General features: G+C 62.3%; 1 protein-coding gene across 1 annotated transcript in view; it reads left to right on the top strand.

Annotated features, from left to right (window-relative positions):
- Positions 1-20,947, top strand: part of HMCN2 (hemicentin 2) — a gene marked incomplete at its 5' end in the record, with an annotated part of 117,783 nt that overhangs the window by 76,146 nt on the left and 20,690 nt on the right. The window contains 29 exon segments of the mRNA XM_084237151.1: positions 990-1,103; positions 1,542-1,628; positions 2,447-2,638; positions 3,339-3,512; positions 3,614-3,727; positions 4,153-4,295; positions 5,139-5,289; positions 6,310-6,528; positions 7,003-7,116; positions 7,460-7,647; positions 9,005-9,101; positions 9,691-9,852; positions 10,007-10,120; positions 10,953-11,155; positions 11,760-11,841; positions 12,373-12,504; positions 13,304-13,447; positions 13,541-13,700; positions 13,774-13,898; positions 14,254-14,437; positions 15,245-15,342; positions 15,792-16,058; positions 16,598-16,788; positions 17,196-17,277; positions 17,367-17,503; positions 18,109-18,250; positions 18,328-18,472; positions 19,750-19,877; positions 20,451-20,607. Of these exon segments, the coding sequence (XP_084093277.1) occupies positions 990-1,103; positions 1,542-1,628; positions 2,447-2,638; positions 3,339-3,512; positions 3,614-3,727; positions 4,153-4,295; positions 5,139-5,289; positions 6,310-6,528; positions 7,003-7,116; positions 7,460-7,647; positions 9,005-9,101; positions 9,691-9,852; positions 10,007-10,120; positions 10,953-11,155; positions 11,760-11,841; positions 12,373-12,504; positions 13,304-13,447; positions 13,541-13,700; positions 13,774-13,898; positions 14,254-14,437; positions 15,245-15,342; positions 15,792-16,058; positions 16,598-16,788; positions 17,196-17,277; positions 17,367-17,503; positions 18,109-18,250; positions 18,328-18,472; positions 19,750-19,877; positions 20,451-20,607 (4,246 nt within the window).

The raw sequence follows: 20,947 nt of genomic DNA, 5'->3' as shown, positions 1-20,947 counted from the left end.
GCCAAGTCTGGTTGGGACCATTTCAAATGTACCCCAAAATACAGGTGCCGGGAGGGTGAATACTGGTCAGGTGATGTGCTCCAGGGAAAAAACTGGATTTAAGTAATTTTGGAAAGGTTTCCTACTCTGCTCCCCTTCTAGAGATTTCCAGTGACCACTTGCCTTGTCAAGGTACTGATGATTCCTGCAGCAAAAATTCTCATGGCCCTTATGAAACGTCCCACAGAGCAGCGGCAGGCTTGGAGAGGCTGATCTAAGCACCTTCTTTAAATAGGCAACCGCCTCCCAGAGGTGGTTTGTGATGGTTCTTGCTGATATGTAAGTGGGGAAACCGAGACTGTGAGCCAGTGTTCCATTCAAATCTTGCGAGGACTTTAAGGTCCACTGAAGTTCCGCCTCCATGACCTATTGGTTGTTCTATACAGACAAAGTTGGGGTAGCAGATAAGTTTGCCCTTGTGCACCATGTCTGAGCATTCGGTGGGCCGCCCAAGGCATCGTGAGCATGTGGACTCAAGGACTGCACATGGGTCTGGCAGAAGAGAAGGCGGCAATCAATTAGTGATGCCTGCTCTGGGCAGGAACAGCAGCACAATGTGTCCTGTGAAATCTTGGGCTGGTCTTAGGAGACCTCCGGCTTCCGCAGAGAGGAGCTGGCCTCAGAGAGGTGGCTTTCACAGAGCCCATCAGATTAGCCTGGGGTCTGACCTGGGCCAGGGCAGCACTGCCCCCTGCTCTTCTTTAACCCTGGCCAATCCCCAGAACTGGGGGTGGCCAGGTGACAGAGCTGTACTACTAGAACAGGGTCCTCAGTTTCCCCTGGTGCATGCCTGATGTCCCGGGGTTCCATCCGTTCACCCTCGGTGTCCCCGTCTGAGGAGTGGAGCCCTGGGCGGCACACACACATCTGGTGCTCCTCCTCCCGCTGGGCAGCTTGGGACGGAGGCTGCTCGTAGCCAGGCTTGGACCCCAGCTCCCCGCTCTCCCCAGGTGGCTGGATGCTGAAGATGACCCGAGCGCAGGAGCCAGACAGAGGCCTCTACTCTTGCCTGGCGAGCAATGAGGCTGGGGAGGCGCGGAGGAACTTCAGCGTGGAGGTCTTGGGTATGGCACAGCTGATCCCGGGGCACACCACCAGTGACCCCTTCCTGAGAGCTTCAGGGAGCGGGCCCAGGACTAGGGGCGCCAGCTGTACCAGGTGTACAGGAAGGAGGGAGCGGTCAAGCCTTATTGTCTTTGCCTCGCCAGAAACCTCTGCTCTGAGGCTGCCGTGGGGCTTCCCAGATGCAGCTGGGCCTAAGCCCATGTGGGAGGCGCCACCCGGTTGCTGGCCTTCCTCTGTCCAGGGCCTTCTCCCAGGGCTCCGGTATTCCCCTGAGTCAGCAGCCAATCTTCGTTAAACTTGCTTTCCCATGGAAGCAGTCATGAGGGGAAACTGAGGCACTGAAGAGAGACGCCCTGGACCCTCGGCTTTCTGCTCTGTGGTTTTTCAGGCTGAGTGGGCCAACTCTGGTCAGTAACAGTCCTCCCTGCTTCTCCCAGTTCCTCCTAGTATCGAGAATGAGGGCCTGGAGGAGGCCATCAAGGTCCCCGAGGGACAGACAGCCCACCTGACGTGCAATGCCACAGGTAAGGGCCACACAGGACGGGCGCGGCAAAGGGGGGGACTGGAGCCCTGCGGGTCCGGCCTGCTTGTCCACAGCCCTGCTGCTCCCCACGGAGGCCTCCTCCATCCTGAACCCAGCACCATGGCCCCCGAAATTTTTGCACTCATCTCTCTACTTCCCAATACTCTTCCCTGCTCCTCGCCCGACTACAGACCTCAGCTTCCAGACTCTCCAGAAGGAGTCCTTGGTTTACCCCTTGGACCGAGGGGCCACCTCTGCTGGGCCTCAGTGCTTCCTTATCGCAGCACTGACCACACTGGCCCTCAGTGGCCTTGTGACATCTGTGTACCTCAGCTGGGTTCTGGGCTGCTGGAGGATCCAAGGGCTACCTTGTCTCCATGGTTTCCCCAGTGCTTGGTGGAGAAGGAGCCCATTAATGCTTATGGACTGGGGCAGATGGGTGGGTGGATGGATGGATGCATGGATGGATGGATGCATGGATGGATGGATGGATGGTTGGATAAATTTGTGGTTGAATCGATGGGTATATGGATGCATAGGAGGATGTGTGGATGGATGGTTGAAGGGATGGATGGATGGATGGATGGATGGATGGATGGATGGATGGATGGTTGGTGGGGGGATGGGATGAAGAACTTGCCTTGCTCTCTTGTCTACCTCATCTCTGTCCACTCCTTGGACAGAGGGCTTCTTGCCCTACTGCCCTGTTTCTGGACAAAGACAGAGAATCCATGTTCCAGTTCCATGCTGGAGCACCTCTGTGCCCACCTGGTCAAAACCTATGGGATTGTCTTCCCTGCCTCTCTCACACGTGTGCAGGCCACCCGCAGCCCACGGTCACGTGGTTCAAAGATGGCAGGCCCCTGGCTGGTGGAGACGCCCACCACATTTCTCCAGATGGAGCCCTCCTGCAGGTCCTGCAGGCCAACCTGTCCAGTGCTGGCCACTACTCCTGCATTGCAGCCAATGCTGTGGGCGAGAAGACCAAGCACTTGCAGCTTAGCATCCTGGGTAAGTGCTGGCCACTGAAGATGCTGGTACGGGGGAAAGCCAAGGTGACCCAACTCCTGAGGCAGCTCCCCATAAGGTGCTCCAGGACTCTTTTCTCTCACTTCCCCCAGTCCAGCAGTAACAGCGGTGATATTGGTAGAACATCTGTCATGGGCCAGGCCTTGTGAGTGGTTGGGAACCTCCCCACCCCAAGTCACTGTGGACACTCAGGCCCAGAGAGGCGAGGCGGTAGCTCCAGGCCCAAGGCAGGCTCACCCAGGCTGTCCTCTCCTGTGGTCAGTGCTGCACCGACAACTGTCCTGTTCGGCTGGAGACACAGGGATCTAGACCAGGAGAAGGGCAGGTGTAGTAGCAGGTGTAGTATAACCTGTTTGTAGACACAGGTGGTGGAAGGGAAGAGTCCCCTGGGGCCAAAAGGGGAAGCCTTAGGACCCTGGAGAGCAGCAGACCCCAGAACTCCACCTGCCCCAGCTCAGGGCGGGCACCTCGGGGCTAAGAAGGCCCCAGTGGAATTTTTTGGAAATGGAGGCAGCTTTCCCTGAGCACGGGGTCCCCCCAGAATTCACGTCTGGCAGCCCCAAGCAAGGGCTGCTGTGAGCCTCAGTCTCCCATCTGGGTAATGAAAACAGCAGGAGCACCCAAGGCTCTGAGCCTTCCTCAGATGCCCTGACCGGGGGTGCCCTCCTGCCCCCCTCCACAGTAGTTCCCACTATCCTGGGAGTGACCGAGAACAATGGGGACGAGGAGGTGACGGTGACCATCAACAACCCCATTTCTCTGATCTGCGAGGCGCTGGCCTTCCCTGCCCCCACCATCACCTGGATGAAGGACGGGGCCCCATTTGAGGCCTCTGACAACATTCAGCTGCTTCCAGGTGATGCCCCCTGAGGGTACGGGGGCAGGCGACACAGAGGAGGGGATCGGGGAGTCTGAGCTCATGCCTGAGGGAGACCTTGGCCCCTGCCCCCCAAGCAGGCACCCATGGGCTGCAGATCCTGAATGCCCAGAAGGAGGACGCTGGCCAGTACACCTGTGTGGTCACCAACGAGCTTGGGGAGGCCGTGAAGCACTACCACGTGGAGGTCCTCAGTGAGTCGGGGCCTGCAGGGCTCCCCTGCGCCCAGATGACACCCCAGGGTCTTCCTTTTAGGTCTGAGGACACAGGGAGGAAAGAGTAAGTGAGGGTAGGGCTCACATGGGCACCGAGACCCATGCCAGTCCTGTTTTCCTTCTGCCACTTGTATTGGGGTACACCCAAAACCCCCAGAATTGAAGACCTGGAACCTCTGAAAGGTCTCCCAGAGGTCACCCTGCTCCAGACCTGATCTGTCTGTAACCTTCACTATCACCCTTTCCCCTAAGTGAGCGGCCTCAGGAGCGGGTCACTTTCCAGGGTCCCTGTTCCTCCACACTCGGGAGCCCCCCAATTCTGGGATAGCCTTGGAAGTAGTGAGCACAGGGTCTCCGTGCCCCTTCCCCACACCTGTTGTTCAGAGCCCTCCTTGTGTTTTCAGTCCCTCCTTCCATCTCTAAAGACGACCCCTTGGGGGAGGTCAGCGTGAAGGAAGTGAAGACCAAGGTCAACAGCACTTTGACCCTGGAGTGTGAGTGCTGGGCCGCGCCCCCACCCACCATCAGCTGGTACAAGGATGGACAGGTGAGCGCCAATGCCGCGGCCACCTCAGGCCCTTATCTCTGGCTCCCCCGTTTTGCCCAGAACCTTCTAGAAAAGGCAGCCAAGCAACTAGCCCACATCTGTCCAAAGAACATGAACCACCAGCCCCAAAATTCTATGCTCCATGTGTCCACTGCAGCACTAGTGACAATAGCTAGGCCCTGGGGGCCACCCAAGCGCCCCCTGACAGAGGACTGGGTCCAGAGGAGGGGCCTGTCCCACTTGGGAGCACTTCTCAGCCATAGGAAAGACAGTAAAATGGAAGTTGCTGGAGGGAATGATGTCAGAGAAGCAAGCCAGGCTGGCAGGCCAGCATCAGAGTACACACAGCAGACGCGTCGACAAAGCAAAACACTCACAAAACCGGGACAGAGTGGCTGATACCAGCGGTGACTAGTACGAGGCGCCTGTAGAACACGAAGCAGCAAGGCGTGGCTTCTGAAGTGCAAAGGGGACGGTGGAAGAGAGCCGAAGGCGTGAGGGGAGCCGCGGGGCCGGGGGAGGATCTCGCAGGGTTGTGGGGATTAAATGAGTTGACCTTTTCCCCAAAGTACAATGACATTAGAGCACGTGGCCCCAGAGGTGACCTGCACCCGCCCACCCTTTATTTTTTTATAAGAAATCCAGCTCTTGGCAGGAAACCGCCTCATAGACGTTAAACCACGGCGCCCGTTTCGTTCTCTCCCGATGTTCAAGGCCCCGGATCTGGCTGCTCAAGGCCGTCAGGGCGCTGTCGCTTGGCGGCGGGTTTTAAGTCAGGGCTCTCCTCCTCCGGCGCCTTCTGCCCCTCCCTCATCTGAACCCCGCGCCCCCTCCTCCCCGCAGCCGGTGGCCCCCGACCAGAGGCTCCACGTCCTGGGCGAAGGGCGGCTGCTGCAGATCCAGCCCACGCGCCTGTCGGACTCGGGCCGATACCTGTGCGTGGCCTCCAACGTGGCCGGGGAGGACGAGCAGGACTTCAGCGTGCTCATCCAGGGTGCGCCGGGGGCAGAGCCCCGCGGGGGCAGGGCGGGCCAGCAGGCGTGGCGCATCCGTCTTTAGGCCCGGGACGGGGTGGTCGATGAGTGGTCTGGGGGTGCTGGACGGTGGGGCCAAGGGGGGCGGGTGGGGGCTCACAGCACCCTGGCCTGGCAGCTCCTGCCCCATCCGCCATCTGCTCTGCAGCCCCCAAAGCTGCCAACATTGTGGTTGCTCCCCTGGCTTAAGGTGCCGTCTTAGAAAGACCCCCGCGCCAAGACCCCATGGACAGGACGGTGCTTTAGGCGCCCCTGAGGGTGCTTTAATAGCGCCCCTACTTCACTGGGTGCAGAGAGGAGCAAAGAGCCCTTGAGAGCTCCCTAGCGGGTCCGCAGCAAGAAGGACCTCGAGAGACTGCAGCAGCTGCACTCGGTCCCCACATCCCCCGCCAGTCACCCGCCTCCTGGGGACCTCCCCCATGGACAGAGGGGAACCGGGGCTCTCACCTCTGGGAGGAGGAGGGAAGGAGGCAGGGAGAGGAGGGAAGAGGAGGGAGGGAAGAGGCTGATGGCCAACTGGAGTTCATGGATGAGTGCCAGAGCCAGGTTTCGCTGAGGGGTGCTTCTGGGGTGTCCTGGCAGAAGGACTCTGTTCTGGGGTGCTCATATGCTTCCACTTTGTCCTCTGGCCCCAGACTCCTGGGGAGGCACGACTGAATTTGTGATCGGCCCGTCCCTGCACCCCTGGGCCCTTGGAAAATGTGGGCCATCGCGTCAGGGGCCTCGCGGCCCCGCAGTTGGAGAGGCGGGCCATGTGCCCCGAGCTGGGGCAGCAGGCTCGCGGAAGCTTGTCAGAGTGTCCCAAGGAGTCTCTGAGGCCCTCAGATGCGTGCCTGAGAGGGCAGGGGCCTCACCCCAGGCAGAGAAGCTGCCCAGTGCACGCTGGTGAAACTGCCTTCAAGGGCGAAGGGGATTTGGCTGCAGTGGGGGGGTCCCCTCCCCCAGCAGCGTGTCCTGATGGCTTCATCTCCTCCACCCAGTGCCCCCCATGTTCCAGAAGGTGGGTGACGCCGGTGCAGGCTTTGAGATCCTGTCTCGGGAGGAGGAGGCCCGGGGTGGGGTGACGGAGTACCGGGAGATCGTGGAGAACAACCCTGTCTACCTCTACTGCGACACCAACGCGGTGCCGCCCCCCAAGCTCACCTGGTACAGGGAGGACCAGCCCCTGGTGGCCACGGACGGGGTGTCCATCCTGCAAGGTAGGCAGGGACGTGCAGAAGTGGGGAGTTTGCAGGCGGGGACAGGGCACCCCCAAACCAGAGTGGGCCAGCTCGGCACCTTTCTCGGTGCTCGGTGCTGCTTGCTGTGTGACTCGGGTGGCCTCTCCAGGCCTGGGCACCTTCTCGACATAGCTGGAACCTTCTAGAAAATGCGGGCTAGGCCACCTCCGAGACTGGTCGTGTCCTGGAATAGTCCCCCAAAGCTCAGCAATTACTGGAGGGAGCTGGGTCTTTGCTGAGCAGCTCGGAAGACTTGTGACCCCACATGTTGATGACACTCCCCCAACTCCCCTTGAGGGCCGCCTGGGGTCAAAGCTCATGGCACATGTGATTTTGGTTTTCTTTTCGCCACCTTAAATATTTGCGGGGGACACCAGGTGTCCTTGATGTGACCCAGGCCCCATTCAGGGCAGGTGCCTCTCCTGGCCCTGGCTCAGGCCTCTGTCCCTGCAGGGGGCCGGGTCCTGCAGATCCCCCTGGTGCGTGCTGAGGACACCGGGAGGTACTCCTGCAAGGCCTCCAACGAGGTGGGCGAGGACTGGCTGCACTACGAGCTGCTGGTGCTGAGTGAGTGCCCCCGGGGGTGGGGTCTCGGCCTAAGGCCCCCAGCACCTCCCCTGAGCGCCCTGGAGGTCCTGGGAGGGTGATAATACGGGGGTCACAGCCTGGGCTCTGAAACCTGGCAGGGCTGGGCACCAATGCCACGTGGGCCACGTCCTGCTGTGTGACCTGGCGTCGGTCTCCACCCTCTCTGCGTCGGGGTCTGCGTTGGGGCTGGGGGGCTTGGTGAGCAGGGCACAGGAGTCCCAGCCTGCTCCTGGCACTGAGGGCTGCTCTCGCCCCCATGCCCTCCCAATGGGCACCTATCCCAGGAGGCCCCCGCTCCTCACCCTGCTGTCCCCCACCCCAGCCCCACCTGTGATCCCGGGAGACACGGAGGAGCTGGTGGAGGAGGTGACCGTCAACGCCAGCAGCACTGTCAGCCTGCGGTGCCCGGCCCTGGGCAGCCCCGTGCCCTCCATCTCGTGGCTCCAGAACGGGCTGCCTTTCTCCCCAAACCCCCGGCTACAGGTCCTGGAGGATGGGCAAGTCTTGCAGGTCAGGGCCCAAGGCCAGGGCTGGGGGGGCCTGTGTGGTTTGTCTGGGAACCGAGGAGCCGCCATCGTCTGTGGCGCATGAGGCTCTTTGCCTGAAATCGTCCTGGAGCACCTGGGGTCCCACTCCGCTCCCCAAGCAGCCCGAGGGGGTGCCTCGCAGGAGGGTAGGCAGCGCTGTGCCTGAAGGCGCACCCACACACCCCACCCAGAGCCCCTGACACCTGAGGAGTTGTGCTCGGACCCCTGGCAGCACCCGTGGCCACTGCCGAGCCCCTGAAGGCCAACAGCGTGGAGCAGCCCCACAGGGGGTGGAGAGCGGCTGTTCACCACAGACTCACCAGACTCACTCACTATCCTCACTCCCCTGTGCCACAGAACACCCTAGATGGATGTGGGGGTGCATGCACAGAGCAGAGCCTACTAAGGGCTGCTCCATGTAGACAAAGGAGACCTTCTAGGGAGTTCTTGGACCTAATTCTAGGGGGGTGTCTGGGTAGACACCCCATTCCAATGAGCAGTTCTCAGACACTGAAGGGTGACTCAATTCTGCCCCCGTCTACCCAGAGGTAGCACCTGATTCCACAGCTTGAGGGCTCAGTCTCCAAGCTCTCCAGCACCCCCCCCACACACCAGGTGCCACTGTGAGCCCAGGCTGTCACCTGAGCTTCTGTGCACCAGATCGGAGGCTCCCACGACTTTCCTGTGACTCAGGTGCCCATCACAGGCCCAGTTGCCACCTGTGCTTCTAACCAACTGGCTGTAAAAAGGGGTTCCTGAGCCCCCCTTCTTGGGTTTGCTTAATTAACAAGATAACTTAATTAACTAGATAACTGATTTATTACAAAGGCTATAACAGCCAGGTGGAGGGTGACATGCGGGTGAGGTATAGGAAGCGACACAGACATCCTGCCCAGGTGCACCCTGCTCCCCAAATCTCCGCGTGTTCACCAGCCCAGAAGCTCTCCCAAGCCCATCTGCTTGGCCTGATTGGTCTGGACATTCCAGCCTTCTAATCACATGGCTGGTCCCCCTGGCAACTAGCCCCCACCCTTAGGTGCTTCCAAAAGTCGCCTCAGTCCGATAGCAGGAGACGCCCACATCACTCTCAACGCCAGGGAGCCCCGGCTTCTGGAAGCTGCGAGCAGGGCTGTGGGCAAGACCTGCTGTGCAGAGGCAGGGTCCTGGCGTCCGAGGGGCTGAAGCCTGTGTTTCTTACAAGCACAGCGTCGCGGCTTCTGAGGCTCCCTGCGCCCGCTGCAGCTGGGGTGGGAGGGAGGAGCCCCACAGTGGGCCTCACCAGAGTGAGCTGGGCCCACCAGGCCGGGCACCTGGCAGACACCCGCTCCCTGTGCCCACAGGTTTCCACGGCGGAGGCGGCCGACACTGCCAGCTACATGTGTGTGGCTGAGAACCTGGCGGGTTCTGCGGAGAAGCTCTTCACCCTCAGGGTACAAGGTGAGCTGGCCCCAGGCCCTGGGGACCCAGCCAGGAGGGGCAGGTGTTCTGGGCCCTGGGGTACCGAGTTTCTGGGGCCCTGGGGTCCGCGCTCAGAGCTCAGGCATCCAGTCTTGGCACCAGCCACATCCTGGGATGGCAACATCGGGGGACCCTGGTCATGGGCCTTATGGCACGTTCTGGGGCTGCCGCAGTGTGCCTGGCTTGGGCCGCTGCGCTCCCTGGGCCCGCGGCTTCCGACAGTCAGAGGGTGACCTGTGAGGTCGCACTCTCTACCTGTGCCTCCAGATGTGGGGAGCAGTGACCTCCGGGGCAGAGGGGCGACAGTGTTGGCACTCAGATCTAGAACGGAAACCCATTTTATATGCTGGCTCTTGCCCCACCGCTGAGTGGCCTGGGAAGGGACTCACCTCCGATGGCCCAGCCCCGTTCCCATCCGCGGGAGGTCCTGCCTTCTTTGGCCACGTTGTTCCAGGGCGTGCGAGGTGCAGCGCCCGGGCTCGTCGGGCCTGGCCCGCTCCCTGGCTCTCTGCCCTCTGCTGGGGTGCGTCCTCACGCGGCTCTCTCTGCTCTGGTGGCCGTGGGGAAGTCCCGCCACGAATCGCAGGCCCAGATTCGGAGCAGGTCTCCAGCATCCACAACAGCAGCGTGTCCCTCCCCTGCGACGTCCGCGCCCACCCGAACCCAGAGGTCACGTGGTACAAGGACGGCCGGGCCCTCTCCCTGGGAGCGGAGGTCTTCCTCCTGCCTGGTGGGTGAACTGAGGCGAGGGGCCCAGCTCTGAGGTTCTATGAAGGGCCACATGGCTTCTCCTAACCTGGGGCCAGGCTGGGGGCTTTAGGACGGGTGCTTTAGGCCAGGCCTGTTGGCTGATGCGAGGGGCGGCTCCCTCCCTCCCCCCGCAGGCACCCACACACTGCAGCTGGCTCGGGTACAGCCATCCGACTCCGGGACATACGTATGTGAGGCCCTCAACGCCGCCGGCCGAGACCAGAGGCTGGTGCAGCTCAGCGTGCTGGGTATGTCCTGCCCCCAACCTCACATCCCGTTGGGATGCCCCCAACCTCACATTGCTGGGTACGTCCTGCCCCCAACCTCACATTCCCGCCCCTGCCATCAGCCTCAGCTCCGCACCCCTGGGCAGCACAGCTGCCCTGCAGCGACCCCGTCCGGGTGGCGGAGATCCTGGTCTGCAGAGCTGCACACACTCGGGCTGGGCACTCAGCCCTGCACGCATTTGCTCTGTGACCTCGGGCAAGTGCCCCCCACCCCGAGCCTCAGGTTTCCCACCCACATGGTGCCAAGGGTCTCCAGGTGGAAGGACGACCGTGAACTCTCAGCGCTGTGCCTGGAGTTCTGAAGCTGAGGAACCACCACCTCCCACCCCCCGAACCTGTCCCAGCTGAGATTCTTGGCATGGAGTTTGTTTGGGGTCGCAAGCTCTTCCCAGTCCTTTGGGGACAAGCTGGCCCAAGACATATGAGCCAGGACTCACGGGAAGTTTCCTCCTAGCCGGCCACCACTCCGTGGGCTCACAGCCAGGGTGGGGGCTTCTATATTGGTTTGCTGGAGGAGATGGGGTGGTGGGAGCCCCAGAGAGGGTACTAACCCAGCTGGGGCCTGCCCCGCAAAGGGAAGAGCTGGGGGAGCTGTCAGAGCATCTCCCCGCAGAAGAGGCTGAGGCCCAGAGAGGGCAGGAGGCTTTGCTTTTCCCAGGTCACCCAGCAGGTTCTTGGTGGGCTGGCCTGAACTCCCTGGATCTGTGCCCTCCCCTGGGGTGAGGTCCACATGTGACCCCTGTGGGCTGTTAATCTGCGGCCTCTACGACTCACTCCCCTGTCTCTGGCCCAGTTCCCCCCACTTTCAGGCAGGCCCCCGGTGGTCCCCAGGATGCGGTTCTAGTGCAGGCGGGGGACAAGGCTGTGCTGAGCTGTGAGACAGACTCGCTCCCTGAGCCAGCTGTGACCTGGTTCAAGGACAGGCAGCCCCTTGTCCCAGCACAGCGGACCCAGGTGCTTCCAGGTGGGCAGAAGCTGGAGATCCTAGACACCCAGGTGAGCAGCCTAGTGGCCCAGGTGGCTGTAGGGATATGCCTCCTGGTCCCAGTGACCCTGGGTGGGGCAGTGAGGGGGCACCCAGGGCAGGGGCTACTGCCTCCAGGGCCTACCAGACCCCTGGCTGAGTTGATGAGCAACCTCTAGAGCTTCCACCCACAGAATGACCTTGAGAACGTGCCCCCCACTGACCTCAGTTTTCCTGGATCTAGGGGTTTATCCAGGCCCTTCTGGTGATGGCTTTCTAGGGGTCTCTCGCCCTCACTCCCTGGGGCGAGGTGTTTGCTGGGTGGGTCCGTCCTGGCCTCCTCTCTCCTGGCCCACCCAGAACGAGGAGCCTTTTCCTCCAGCTTAGCCCACAGGATGGCTGGTTTGGGGGAAGGGGAGTCTTCCAGGGCCTGTACACTCCCTTTCCATCAGCCTCCTGCCTCTCCAGGTTCTTGGGAAAGGTCAGCGGCTCCCTTTTCCCCCTGGCTTCTCAGGCAGGATGTGCAGGTCTGGGAATCACTGCTCTGGAAGGTTCTGGGACCTATGTGTTTGGGGGAACCCCTAGGCTCCCCTCTCCCTCCCCATGTATATATTCTCCACATGCTCTCTGTCCCAGGTGTCAGATAAAGGTCTCTACAGCTGTAAAGTCAGCAATGTGGCCGGGGAGGCCATGCGGACCTTCATTCTCACCGTCCAGGGTAAGCTGGGAGCTGGCGAGAGCCTTACCAAGGGACCCCTTGTCACACTCGGGAGGCCAAGGATGCAAGGGCAGGAGCTGGAGAAGGGGGATTATTGGGTCCCTGAGGGCAAAGGTATTTCAGCCTGAGCCCAGCCTTCTCTGTTACACCGGTAATGGCTGCCTGAAGTGCACCACTTCATCCTGGCTGAGCAAGAGCATTGGGATTGATTAGTGATGCCTGCCTGGGCACAGGCTGCAGACTGTGTATGTTAGCCACACGAGAAACATCTTTGTGCTGAGCACATCCTCTTAGGCTCTGCTTTGTAAATGTTTTGAAACATTACATATTTCAAATGTCCATGTCTGAAACAGCCAGCTGCTGGTTGTGTTTACATTTGTGAGTAAAACAGCCTGGGTCACCATTAGTGGCTGAGCACAAATGTTGGCTCCTAAGCCCAGGGGAGACCTTCTAGGGTACCCAACTCTACCCAAGAGGAAGGAAGTAGCAGGAGCAGTCTTAGGTTCTGGGGATCTGGCTTCCCTCCTGTAGTATCCCCAACATTTGAGAACCCCGAGACGGAGTTGGTGAGCCAGGTGGCTGGAAGCCCCCTGGTCCTGACCTGTGATGTGACGGGGGTCCCTGCGCCCACTGTGACCTGGCTGAAGGACAGAATGCCCGTTGGTGAGTGTGTGCGGCCTTGTCTTTTGAGTGTTGATACCCCTTTATTGAATGGAGTAATGGTGAAAGAGGGGGGCATTGTTGGCTGTAACTGTTCTTGGCAAAATCAACAGCTGGCAGTGTGGTGCTGGTCCCACGCCCCACTTCTCTGTCAATGTGGCCCTAAAAGCCCCAACATCAGGAATTGCTGTGGGGGCTTCAGGGCCCCCGCTGCGTGTGCTCCCACCAGCTCCCACGAGGATGAAGCGCTATGCGGGAGCTGAGGGCCTGCTGGCTGACCCCGGGCTTGGCACTGGCCCCCACAGCTGCTCCCACTCCGGTAGCTGTGGTCACTTACCTGCGACCTGGCCCCACAGTCACTGACCCCATCCAGGCCTTTGTCCCAGCCCCACTCTCTCCCTCCCCCCTACCTGGCCATCAGCTGAAGAGCCCTATGGTGCCAGCCCCACTGGCCCCGGCGAGGGCAGTAGATCCACGCTGGACTCCAGCGCAGGCTCCATGTGGCAAGAGGGCGCTTCAGGGCCCGCTGAACACTGTGGGGTGGGGTCCTTTGGGAAGAACGTCCCAGTGGAAGGAAGTAGAGCCAGCAGACAGACCAGGCTGCGGCGGACCGTGATGACGCTGGAAAGAGACTCAGTTTCCCCCTGAGCACAAGAAGGGGTGGGGTACTCGAGGCTTCCTGGGATCTTTCCCTCTTGGCCTGGGGGAGGGACATTGCCCTGGGAGCCAGGTGACCCTTGCTCCTGGGGGTCGGGGGGCGGGTCTGTGCAGCTGCAGGCTGGCACGCCCCTCTGCCCCACAGAGAGCAGCGTGGTGCACGGCGTGGTCTCCCGGGGGGGCCGCCTCCAGCTGAGTCGCCTACAGCCCACCCAGGCTGGCACCTACACGTGTGTGGCAGAGAGCGCCCAGGCCGAGGTCCGCAAGGACTTCGTGGTGGCTGTGCTGGGTATGTCTGTGCCCTCCCACCCCCGCGCCCCTGGCGCCCCATCCCCACGCCAGCCCCTGCCAGCGCCCCCTCTCACCACTGCCCCTGCCACAGTGGCCCCCCAGATTCGGAGCTCGGGCACCACACAGGAGCACAGCGTGCTGGAGGGGCAGGAGGTGCGGCTGGACTGCGAGGCCGACGGGCAGCCGCCGCCCGACGTGGCCTGGCTGAAGGACGGGGGCCCCCTGGAAGAGCGCGCGGGCCCCCACCTCCGGTAAGGCTGGCCCACGCCCTCCCCTGCCCCAGCAGCGCCCGTGAATCCTCACGGCCTGTGCTCCCCCTTCCAGGTTCTACCTGGACAGCAGCTCCCTGGTGCTGAAGGGCCTGAGGGCCTCTGACTCGGGCGCCTACACCTGCGTGGCCCACAACGCGGCCGGGGAGGACGCCCGGCTGCACGCCGTCAGCGTGCTGGGTGAGAGCGGCCGGAGAGTGGCCGGGCGGCGGGAGACCTGCTCCGAGCCCCGGCCTGGCCACGCCGTGAGCTGAGTGGGGCCTGGTCTGCCCTCTCTGGGCCCAGTGCCCCCTGCTCAGACTAGAGGCACAGCCACTCTGGGGGTGCAGCCAGGGAGTCGGGGAGAGGGAGATGAGAAGAGGGTCCCTGGGGGCCGTGCCCGCAGCGCAGGCTTCCTCCTCGGGTGGGGGGCATGTGGCTCCCCTCCATGACGGCCGGTTGTGGCCAAAGTCTGGCCTCAACAACCACCTCCCGGAAGTTCCCTGTCCCCGCGCTCACCCCCTCACTGCCTGCTTTATTCTCCGTGCACCCCCAGTTCCTCCCACCATCGAGCAAGGGGCAGAGGGTTCGGGGACCCTCGTGAGCAGGCCAGGGGAGCTGGTGACCATGGCATGCCCGGTTCGGGGCTCCCCGCCCATCCGTGTGAGCTGGCTCAAGGACGGCCTGCCCCTTCCGCTGTCCCAGCGCACCCACCTCCATGGCCACGGCCGCACCCTCAGGTAGGGGGTGGAGTCCGGGCCCGGCTGGCCGGGGGCACACACCTCCAGACACGCTCTTCAGGCAGCTCAGGTTTAAAAACATACCTGGATGGTTTTTAGAATGAGAATAAGATAAACACATGGGCATTTGTGACAGGGAGGAGGAGAAGACCCCACCCCCAAATGACACTGGGGGAGCTCAGTGATCCCAGTGACGACATCGGGTTGCACTGGACTCAGCCTGACCCTGGCTGGGGGAAATCAGGGAGGGCTTCCTGGAAGGAGGTGCCTGAGCAAAGTCTTCACACGGCAGCCACACTTACAGAGCGCCTGCCCCCCGGGCACCGGGGAGGGATAGAAAACAAACCGATGTGAAAGTGAAATGGCACGTGGGGCACAGCTCTGTGGACTGCGCCCAGCTGCTCGTTAGGTCAGCTCTAAGGGTCCTGGCATGTGTGGCAGGGGCTGAGTAAAGATCACCGGGGTCATTGATGAGCAGCTTAGGAGGAGAGGTCAGGGGGACAAGAGGGTCTACAGAAAGGAGAGTGGGGCAGACAGTGGGTGGGGACTGCTCTGGGGAGCCCCACAGGCACCAGAGCCTCAGGAAAGCAGCGGGCGAGGTGGTTTAGAGGAGGCAGACAGGGGCACCAGGAGTGTGGGCACCAGGAGCCGGGAAGGAGGAAGCAGAGGCTGGGCTGGGGCGCATTTCAGCCACTCCAGCAAGCGGCTGGGAGACAGGATGATCCCTGGAGAAGGGCAGGACCTGCCCTGCCACTGACCAGCCCCTCTCCCCTCTCTCGTCCTCCCCTCCACTCTTGAGGGGTTCAGGATCTCCCCGGTGCAGCTGGCAGATTCTGGCACCTTCACCTGCGTGGCTGCGAGCCCGGCCGGTGTGACCAACAGGAACTTCAGCTTGCGGGTGCACGGTACGCGGGGCGCCTCGTGGGTCTGCTGGCCTTCGGGGTGGGACGCAGAGCCTTGGGGGCCCCTGTGGCTCCTCAACCTGATTCCCTCGGCTGCTCATTCATTCATCTCACGAGCAGTCGTCGGACACGTGGTGTGCCAGGGACACCCAGGCTCCGGATGGGAGCAGAGTGGACCCCGCCACCAGGGCAGTTCAGGGAAACAGCTCTGTAAGGAGACGAGCGGTGCCAGGGGAAGGAGGGTGCTGTGGGATCACAGAGGAGGCATCTCACCTGGCCTGGGGGCTCAGGGAAGACTTCCTGGAGGAGGTGAGGTCCAAGCCAAGGACTAGAGATGAGAAGAAATTGTCCAGAAGGGCATTCTGGCCAGTAGGAACAGCCTGTGCCAAGGCGCAGGGGTGAGGGCCGCTGGCATGGGATGAGATGGCGCCTGTCCACTCTCGCCTGCACAGAGCCGCCTGTCCTGGAGCCGGTGGAGTTAGAGGAAGATGTGGCAGCGGTGCGGGGCTCTCCGCTGGTCCTCCCCTGTGAAGCCCAGGGCAGCCCCCTGCCCCTCGTGTCGTGGCTGAAGGATGGGGAGCCCTGGTTGTCCCAGAGTCTGGAGCAGGGTCCTGGTCTGCAGCTGGAGGCGGTGGGACCCGGCGACTCGGGGACCTACTCCTGCGTGGCCGTGAACGAGGCGGGCGAGGCCAGGAGGCACTTCCAGCTGACCGTGATGGGTGGGTGTCCGCCCTCAGCGCGTTCCCGCTGGCCCAGGGAGGGCAGGGTGGGGCTCTCCGGCGGTGGAGAAGGCAATGGGGAAGTGAGCTCCCGCCCCCACCCCTGCCCCGCATGTCAGGGATGTCTCTGGGGAGGGGGGCTGGGGTAAGCTTCCCTGACCTTGCTCCTGGGCTGGGACGGCTGGTGGCTTCCCGTTCTGGGGGCTGTGCTCCCCTGTCCAGTCTCCCGAGCCATGTAAACAGCATCACGACCCTGACATCTGGGGGGCAGGGTCCTAAGTTTCCAGCTCAAAATGTTTTAAGTGATGAGCTGTAGATTAGACAAGCTTGTGTCGATGGTGGTTCCCCTCCCCGCCGTGTCTCAGCTGGTTTCAAATAATCATGTCCCAAATACAGGCTCAATCCATCCAGCACCACCCCCACCACCTCCCTAGGCTGTCAGCACCCGGCATCTGGAGGGTACGGGGTGCAAGTAAGCCCCAGCTCTCAGCTCTCTGGGCACAGCCTCCATGGCTGACCCACAGTGGGGTGTCTTGCAGATCCCCCCCACATCGAGGACTCAGGCCAGCCTGCAGAGCTATCACTGACCCCCGGCACCCCCTTGGAGCTCCCCTGTGATGCCCAGGGCACCCCCCAGCCCAACATCACCTGGCATAAGGATGGGCAGGCCCTGAGCTGGACAGAGAATGGCAACAGGGCTGGCCGTGTGCTGCGGGTGGACGCTGTGCAGGTGCTTCTGCCCTACCCCCTGTGGGATGAGGCTGGGGGAGGGCCAGAGGGACCAGGCAGCACTTGGCAAGATTTGGCTGAGCTCCAACTTCATGCAGGGTGAGGATGCAGAGATGACCCACCAAGTCAGAGTCAAGGCTGATGGGGAAACCAGCCTGGCCAGAGGAGGGCTGGTGCCATGAGAGGGGACTTCCTGGAGGAGGCAGGCTTTGCCCCACCTCTGAAGCAAGGATGAGGGGGACTAGAGAAGCACTGTCACGGGGTGGGGGGGGGCAGGTGGGTTGGAAGGTGGGAAGGCAGACTCAGTAGACCTGCGTCTGGATCCTGGACTCTTACTTGCAAAGGAAACTAGATGGGGCAGTGGGCAGGCTGGGGCAGGAACAGCTGGTCACCCCGCTCCATCCCCAGGTGGGCGATGCCGGACTATACACTTGCCTGGCCCAGAATCCAGCTGGTGAAGCTGAGAAGAGTTTCCGGGTCAGGGTTCAAGGTAGGGGCTGCCGGAGCAGAGGTAGGAGAGGGAAGCAGGACTGGACCTGCAGGGGTGGATCTGTTTCTCATGCCCTCTGCTCCTGACAGCTCCCCCAAATGTTATCGGGCCCCGAGGCCCCCGCTCTGTGGTTGGCCTGGCACCAGGGGAGCTGGTTCTGGAATGCTCCGTGGAGGCAGAACCAGCACCTGAGATCGAGTGGCACCGAGATGGCGTCCTGCTGCAGGTGGGGGCTGAGCTGGGGACCCGGGGGCCCAGCCTTTGTCCCTCCCAGACCCCAGACCGTGATGGGACCCCAGGGGCAGAGGGCCTGCTCAGTGCCAGCACTTTGCAAACCCCCTCCCCTGACCTCCCTCACCCCTCTTATTACGGTCACCCTATTAGGTCACCTTAGCTGCGGGGAGACACGGAGGCCAGACTAAGGTCTGCACCCAGGTCTTCCCACGCTGCTTTTCCACAGTCCCTTCAAGCTGCAGTTGGCTGCTGCGTGGCCCGGGCTCAGTTCTGCTCCTTTCTGTGCTACACAACCAGGGCTGTAGGTCTCTTGGTCTGATCACAAGCCCCCTCTGCAGAGCTCCAGGCGTTCATTCCCTCCCATGCAGGTCCATTTCCTTGGGGGGCCTCTGTGTGTGTCAAGTTCGGGGCTGCAGGTCAACCCAGAAAGGGGCAGAGGCCCCTCCGGTTCCCAGCCCCCCCAGGCAGTCTACCTGGCCTGGCCTGGCCGGGTGCGGATGGGGTCTCTGACCCTAGGGCTCCAGAGAGGGGAATCCCCCGTCCCTGCAGCAGCCTGGACTGTGACCTGGTGGTCATCTCTGCCTCCTCACCCGGCAGGCGGACGCACACACCCAGTTCCCAGAGGGAGGCAGGTTCCTCCGGCTGCAGGCCCTGAGCCTGGCTGACGGCGGGGACTACGGCTGCACGGCCCGCAACACCGCGGGCAGCACCAGCGTGGCCTTCCACGTGGAGATCCACAGTGAGTGGCGCCGCCCCACCGCCCCGACCCCCTTAGAGCGACAGGCTCCCGCGCCCATGCCCTCTCGCCCTCTCCAGCGGTGCCCACCATCCGGCCGGGACCACCCGCGGTGAACGCCTCTGTCAACCAGACAGCCCTGCTGCCCTGCCAGGCAGATGGCACCCCTCTGCCCCTGCTGAGCTGGCGGAAGGACGGAGCCCCCCTGGATCCTGAGAACCCCAGGTGGGCATTGTGGGGGGCTTCTGGGCTACGTCTGCAAGCTGGAAACAAATTCTCTCGGGCAGGTGGGGCAGAAAGGAGACGTCTCATCAGGACAGGGGCCCCTGGGAGCCCCGGGACAGGGTGCCCGCCGGCCAAGGGTGCCCTCTGCCGGTCCACCTGTCCGTCTGTCTGGTTTTGACTGTGGTCCCTACGCTAATCTCTGTTACGGGGTTGGGGGGCTTCTTGCCCCTCTGCAGCTCCCCCTCCCTCCCTCTGGCCTCAGCTTATTGCCGTCAAGGCTGGGTTCTTGGAGTCCTTATGATTATAAGGTGCCCTTCGCCGTAACCCGCAAGGAGCTTCGGTGAAACACGGGTTTCTGGCTCGCGCGAGCCGGGGGTCACCCCGCACACCTGGCCGCAGGAGGCTGTGGGCGGGGCAGAGAGCGTGTGGCTGGGTCCTGCTCTGATTGGGGCCTTGGGGGGGGGGCTAGGATCTCACGGGTTTGCTGCTTATTGCTGCGCTCAGATCGTTCGCGTGGGAATGGAAGTCTGGAAGAGACCAGACAGGGGAGAAGGAAGACATGACTCAGCCCCAACTGACCCGCTGCCTAAATTGACTGGGATCTGTGAGATGAAGGCGCCTCTGTGGGGGCGGCCTGGCCCCTTTGATGTGGGCTCCTCGGCACCCAGCCCAAGTCAGGCAGCGCGTGACGAGACAGAAGTCAGCCCTGGGGGCTTGCCACGCGCTCTCCGACCAGTTTTCTACCCCTTCTTTCTCTGTGACCATGAAAAACTCCCCCATCCCGTCCCCCTCATTAGAGCTCCTCCTTCAGATTCAGGCACCCTCAGAGCCTAGAGAGCTGCCTGTGAGTCCCCACCCCAAACTCCCAGGGCAGAGCATCCGCTGGCTCGGCCTGGGGCATGTGTTCATCTCCGGTCTGATCAGGAGTCAAGCCGCCCAGCCCTGGCCCTTGGGAAGGGGCAGCTCTCAGATCTAGGGGCCATTCTCCAAAACAACAGAGTCCACTGTGCTGACTCTTGGGGAGACACTGCACCCGTGGGGGGCACAGGAGATCAGAAGCAGCCCCGCTCATTCTGATATTGGGTTGGGGTTGGGAGCTGCCTGTAGCTGTGACCACCCCAGCCTTGGCCACACGGCGCAGGACACCTGAGTTCGTACCCTCTTGCTGGGAGGGTGGAGCGCAGGCCAGGTTTGCTAGAGCCGCCACTAGGGGTTCAGTCCTTCTTGGGGCCTCACTGGTGTGCAGGTCTCCATGGCAACCCCTCCCTCCACCCCAGGTTGCAGGTGCTGCCAGAGGGTTCCCTGAGGATCCAGCCGGTCCTCGCCCAGGACGCCGGCCACTACCTCTGCCTGGCGTCCAACTCTGCAGGCTCCGATCGGCAAGGCCGTGACCTCCAGGTCTTCGGTAGGTGGACGTGGGGAAGGGCGTTCCCTGCCTGCGGCATCCAGCACCCTGTCTGGGCCAGATCCTGCTTAGTTTCTGGGTCGTCCGAGCTGACGGGCGCCAAGGGCAATGTCTGCAACCGTGAAGTCCGCTAGTGAAATACTGAGCACGCGCACAGCAAAGCTGCAGGCTCACTTCTTCCCCGCGCTGCGTGTGCTACCCGCCGTGCTGCGCCGCTGAGTGGGTGGTGGCACCAGCACCGATGGAGCCGTTTGAAAGGATGCCATTCGGAATCACGGAGCGGGCGTTGCGCTGTGCTCCTCCCGCCCCAGCGGGTCACCTGGGAGGTGCAGCAGCGCCTTGGCCTTGGCCTCGGGCTGGCACGTCGGGAATTAGCCCAGAGGCCTCTTTCTAGGAGAAGGGGCAAGAGGGGACGGAGATGCCTCTCACCCCAGCTTTGAGGGCCTCTTGGCGGTTTCCTTCCGGGAGTTTCTCTGGCTGCTCTCCCCTGCTTTCTTAGGGACAGCTCTGCCTCTGGGCACAGCCTCAGGGAGAGCCCCTGACACCCTGCTCCCAATTCCGGACTCTCCCCAGAGCCTCCAACCATCGTCCCCAGCTCCTCCAACCTGACGCTGACTGCACACACCCCTGCGTCGCTGCCCTGTGAGGCCAGTGGCTCCCCCAAGCCCCTCGTGGTCTGGCAGAAGGACGGACAGAAACTGGACTTCCGTCTGCAGCAGGGTGCCTACCGGTACTGAGCTGGCCCTTGCAGAGGCCTGGGGGTCTTTGAGGTGGGAGGGGTGCGCATTCCTCTGAGGGCAAGCTGGGCCAGAAGTGAGACCGATGTGCTGGGGTCTTCCCAAACTCGGGGCCAAGAGGGACTCCCCTGAGCTGCCTGGCAGGGGCGTTTGAGACTCACAGCCAAAAGAACGGAAACCCTCCGGCTCCTGCTTTCTCAGACACAGCTGATCAGGAAGCGAGCGCTGGAGCTAAAGGAGTTAATTTATCCGCTAACTCACGGCTCTGCGTGGCGACCCAGTGCCAGTGCCGGGTAGCTGGGCCCCGTCTAAAGCAGGCGCTCAGTTAACCGG

The sequence above is a fragment of the Talpa europaea genome (genome assembly GCF_964194135.1).
Source record: "Talpa europaea genome assembly, chromosome: 7".
NCBI lineage: Eukaryota > Metazoa > Chordata > Mammalia > Eulipotyphla > Talpidae > Talpa > Talpa europaea.
The sequence above is the reverse complement of the archived record's forward strand: the minus strand, read 5'-3'. Positions and strand labels throughout refer to the sequence as shown.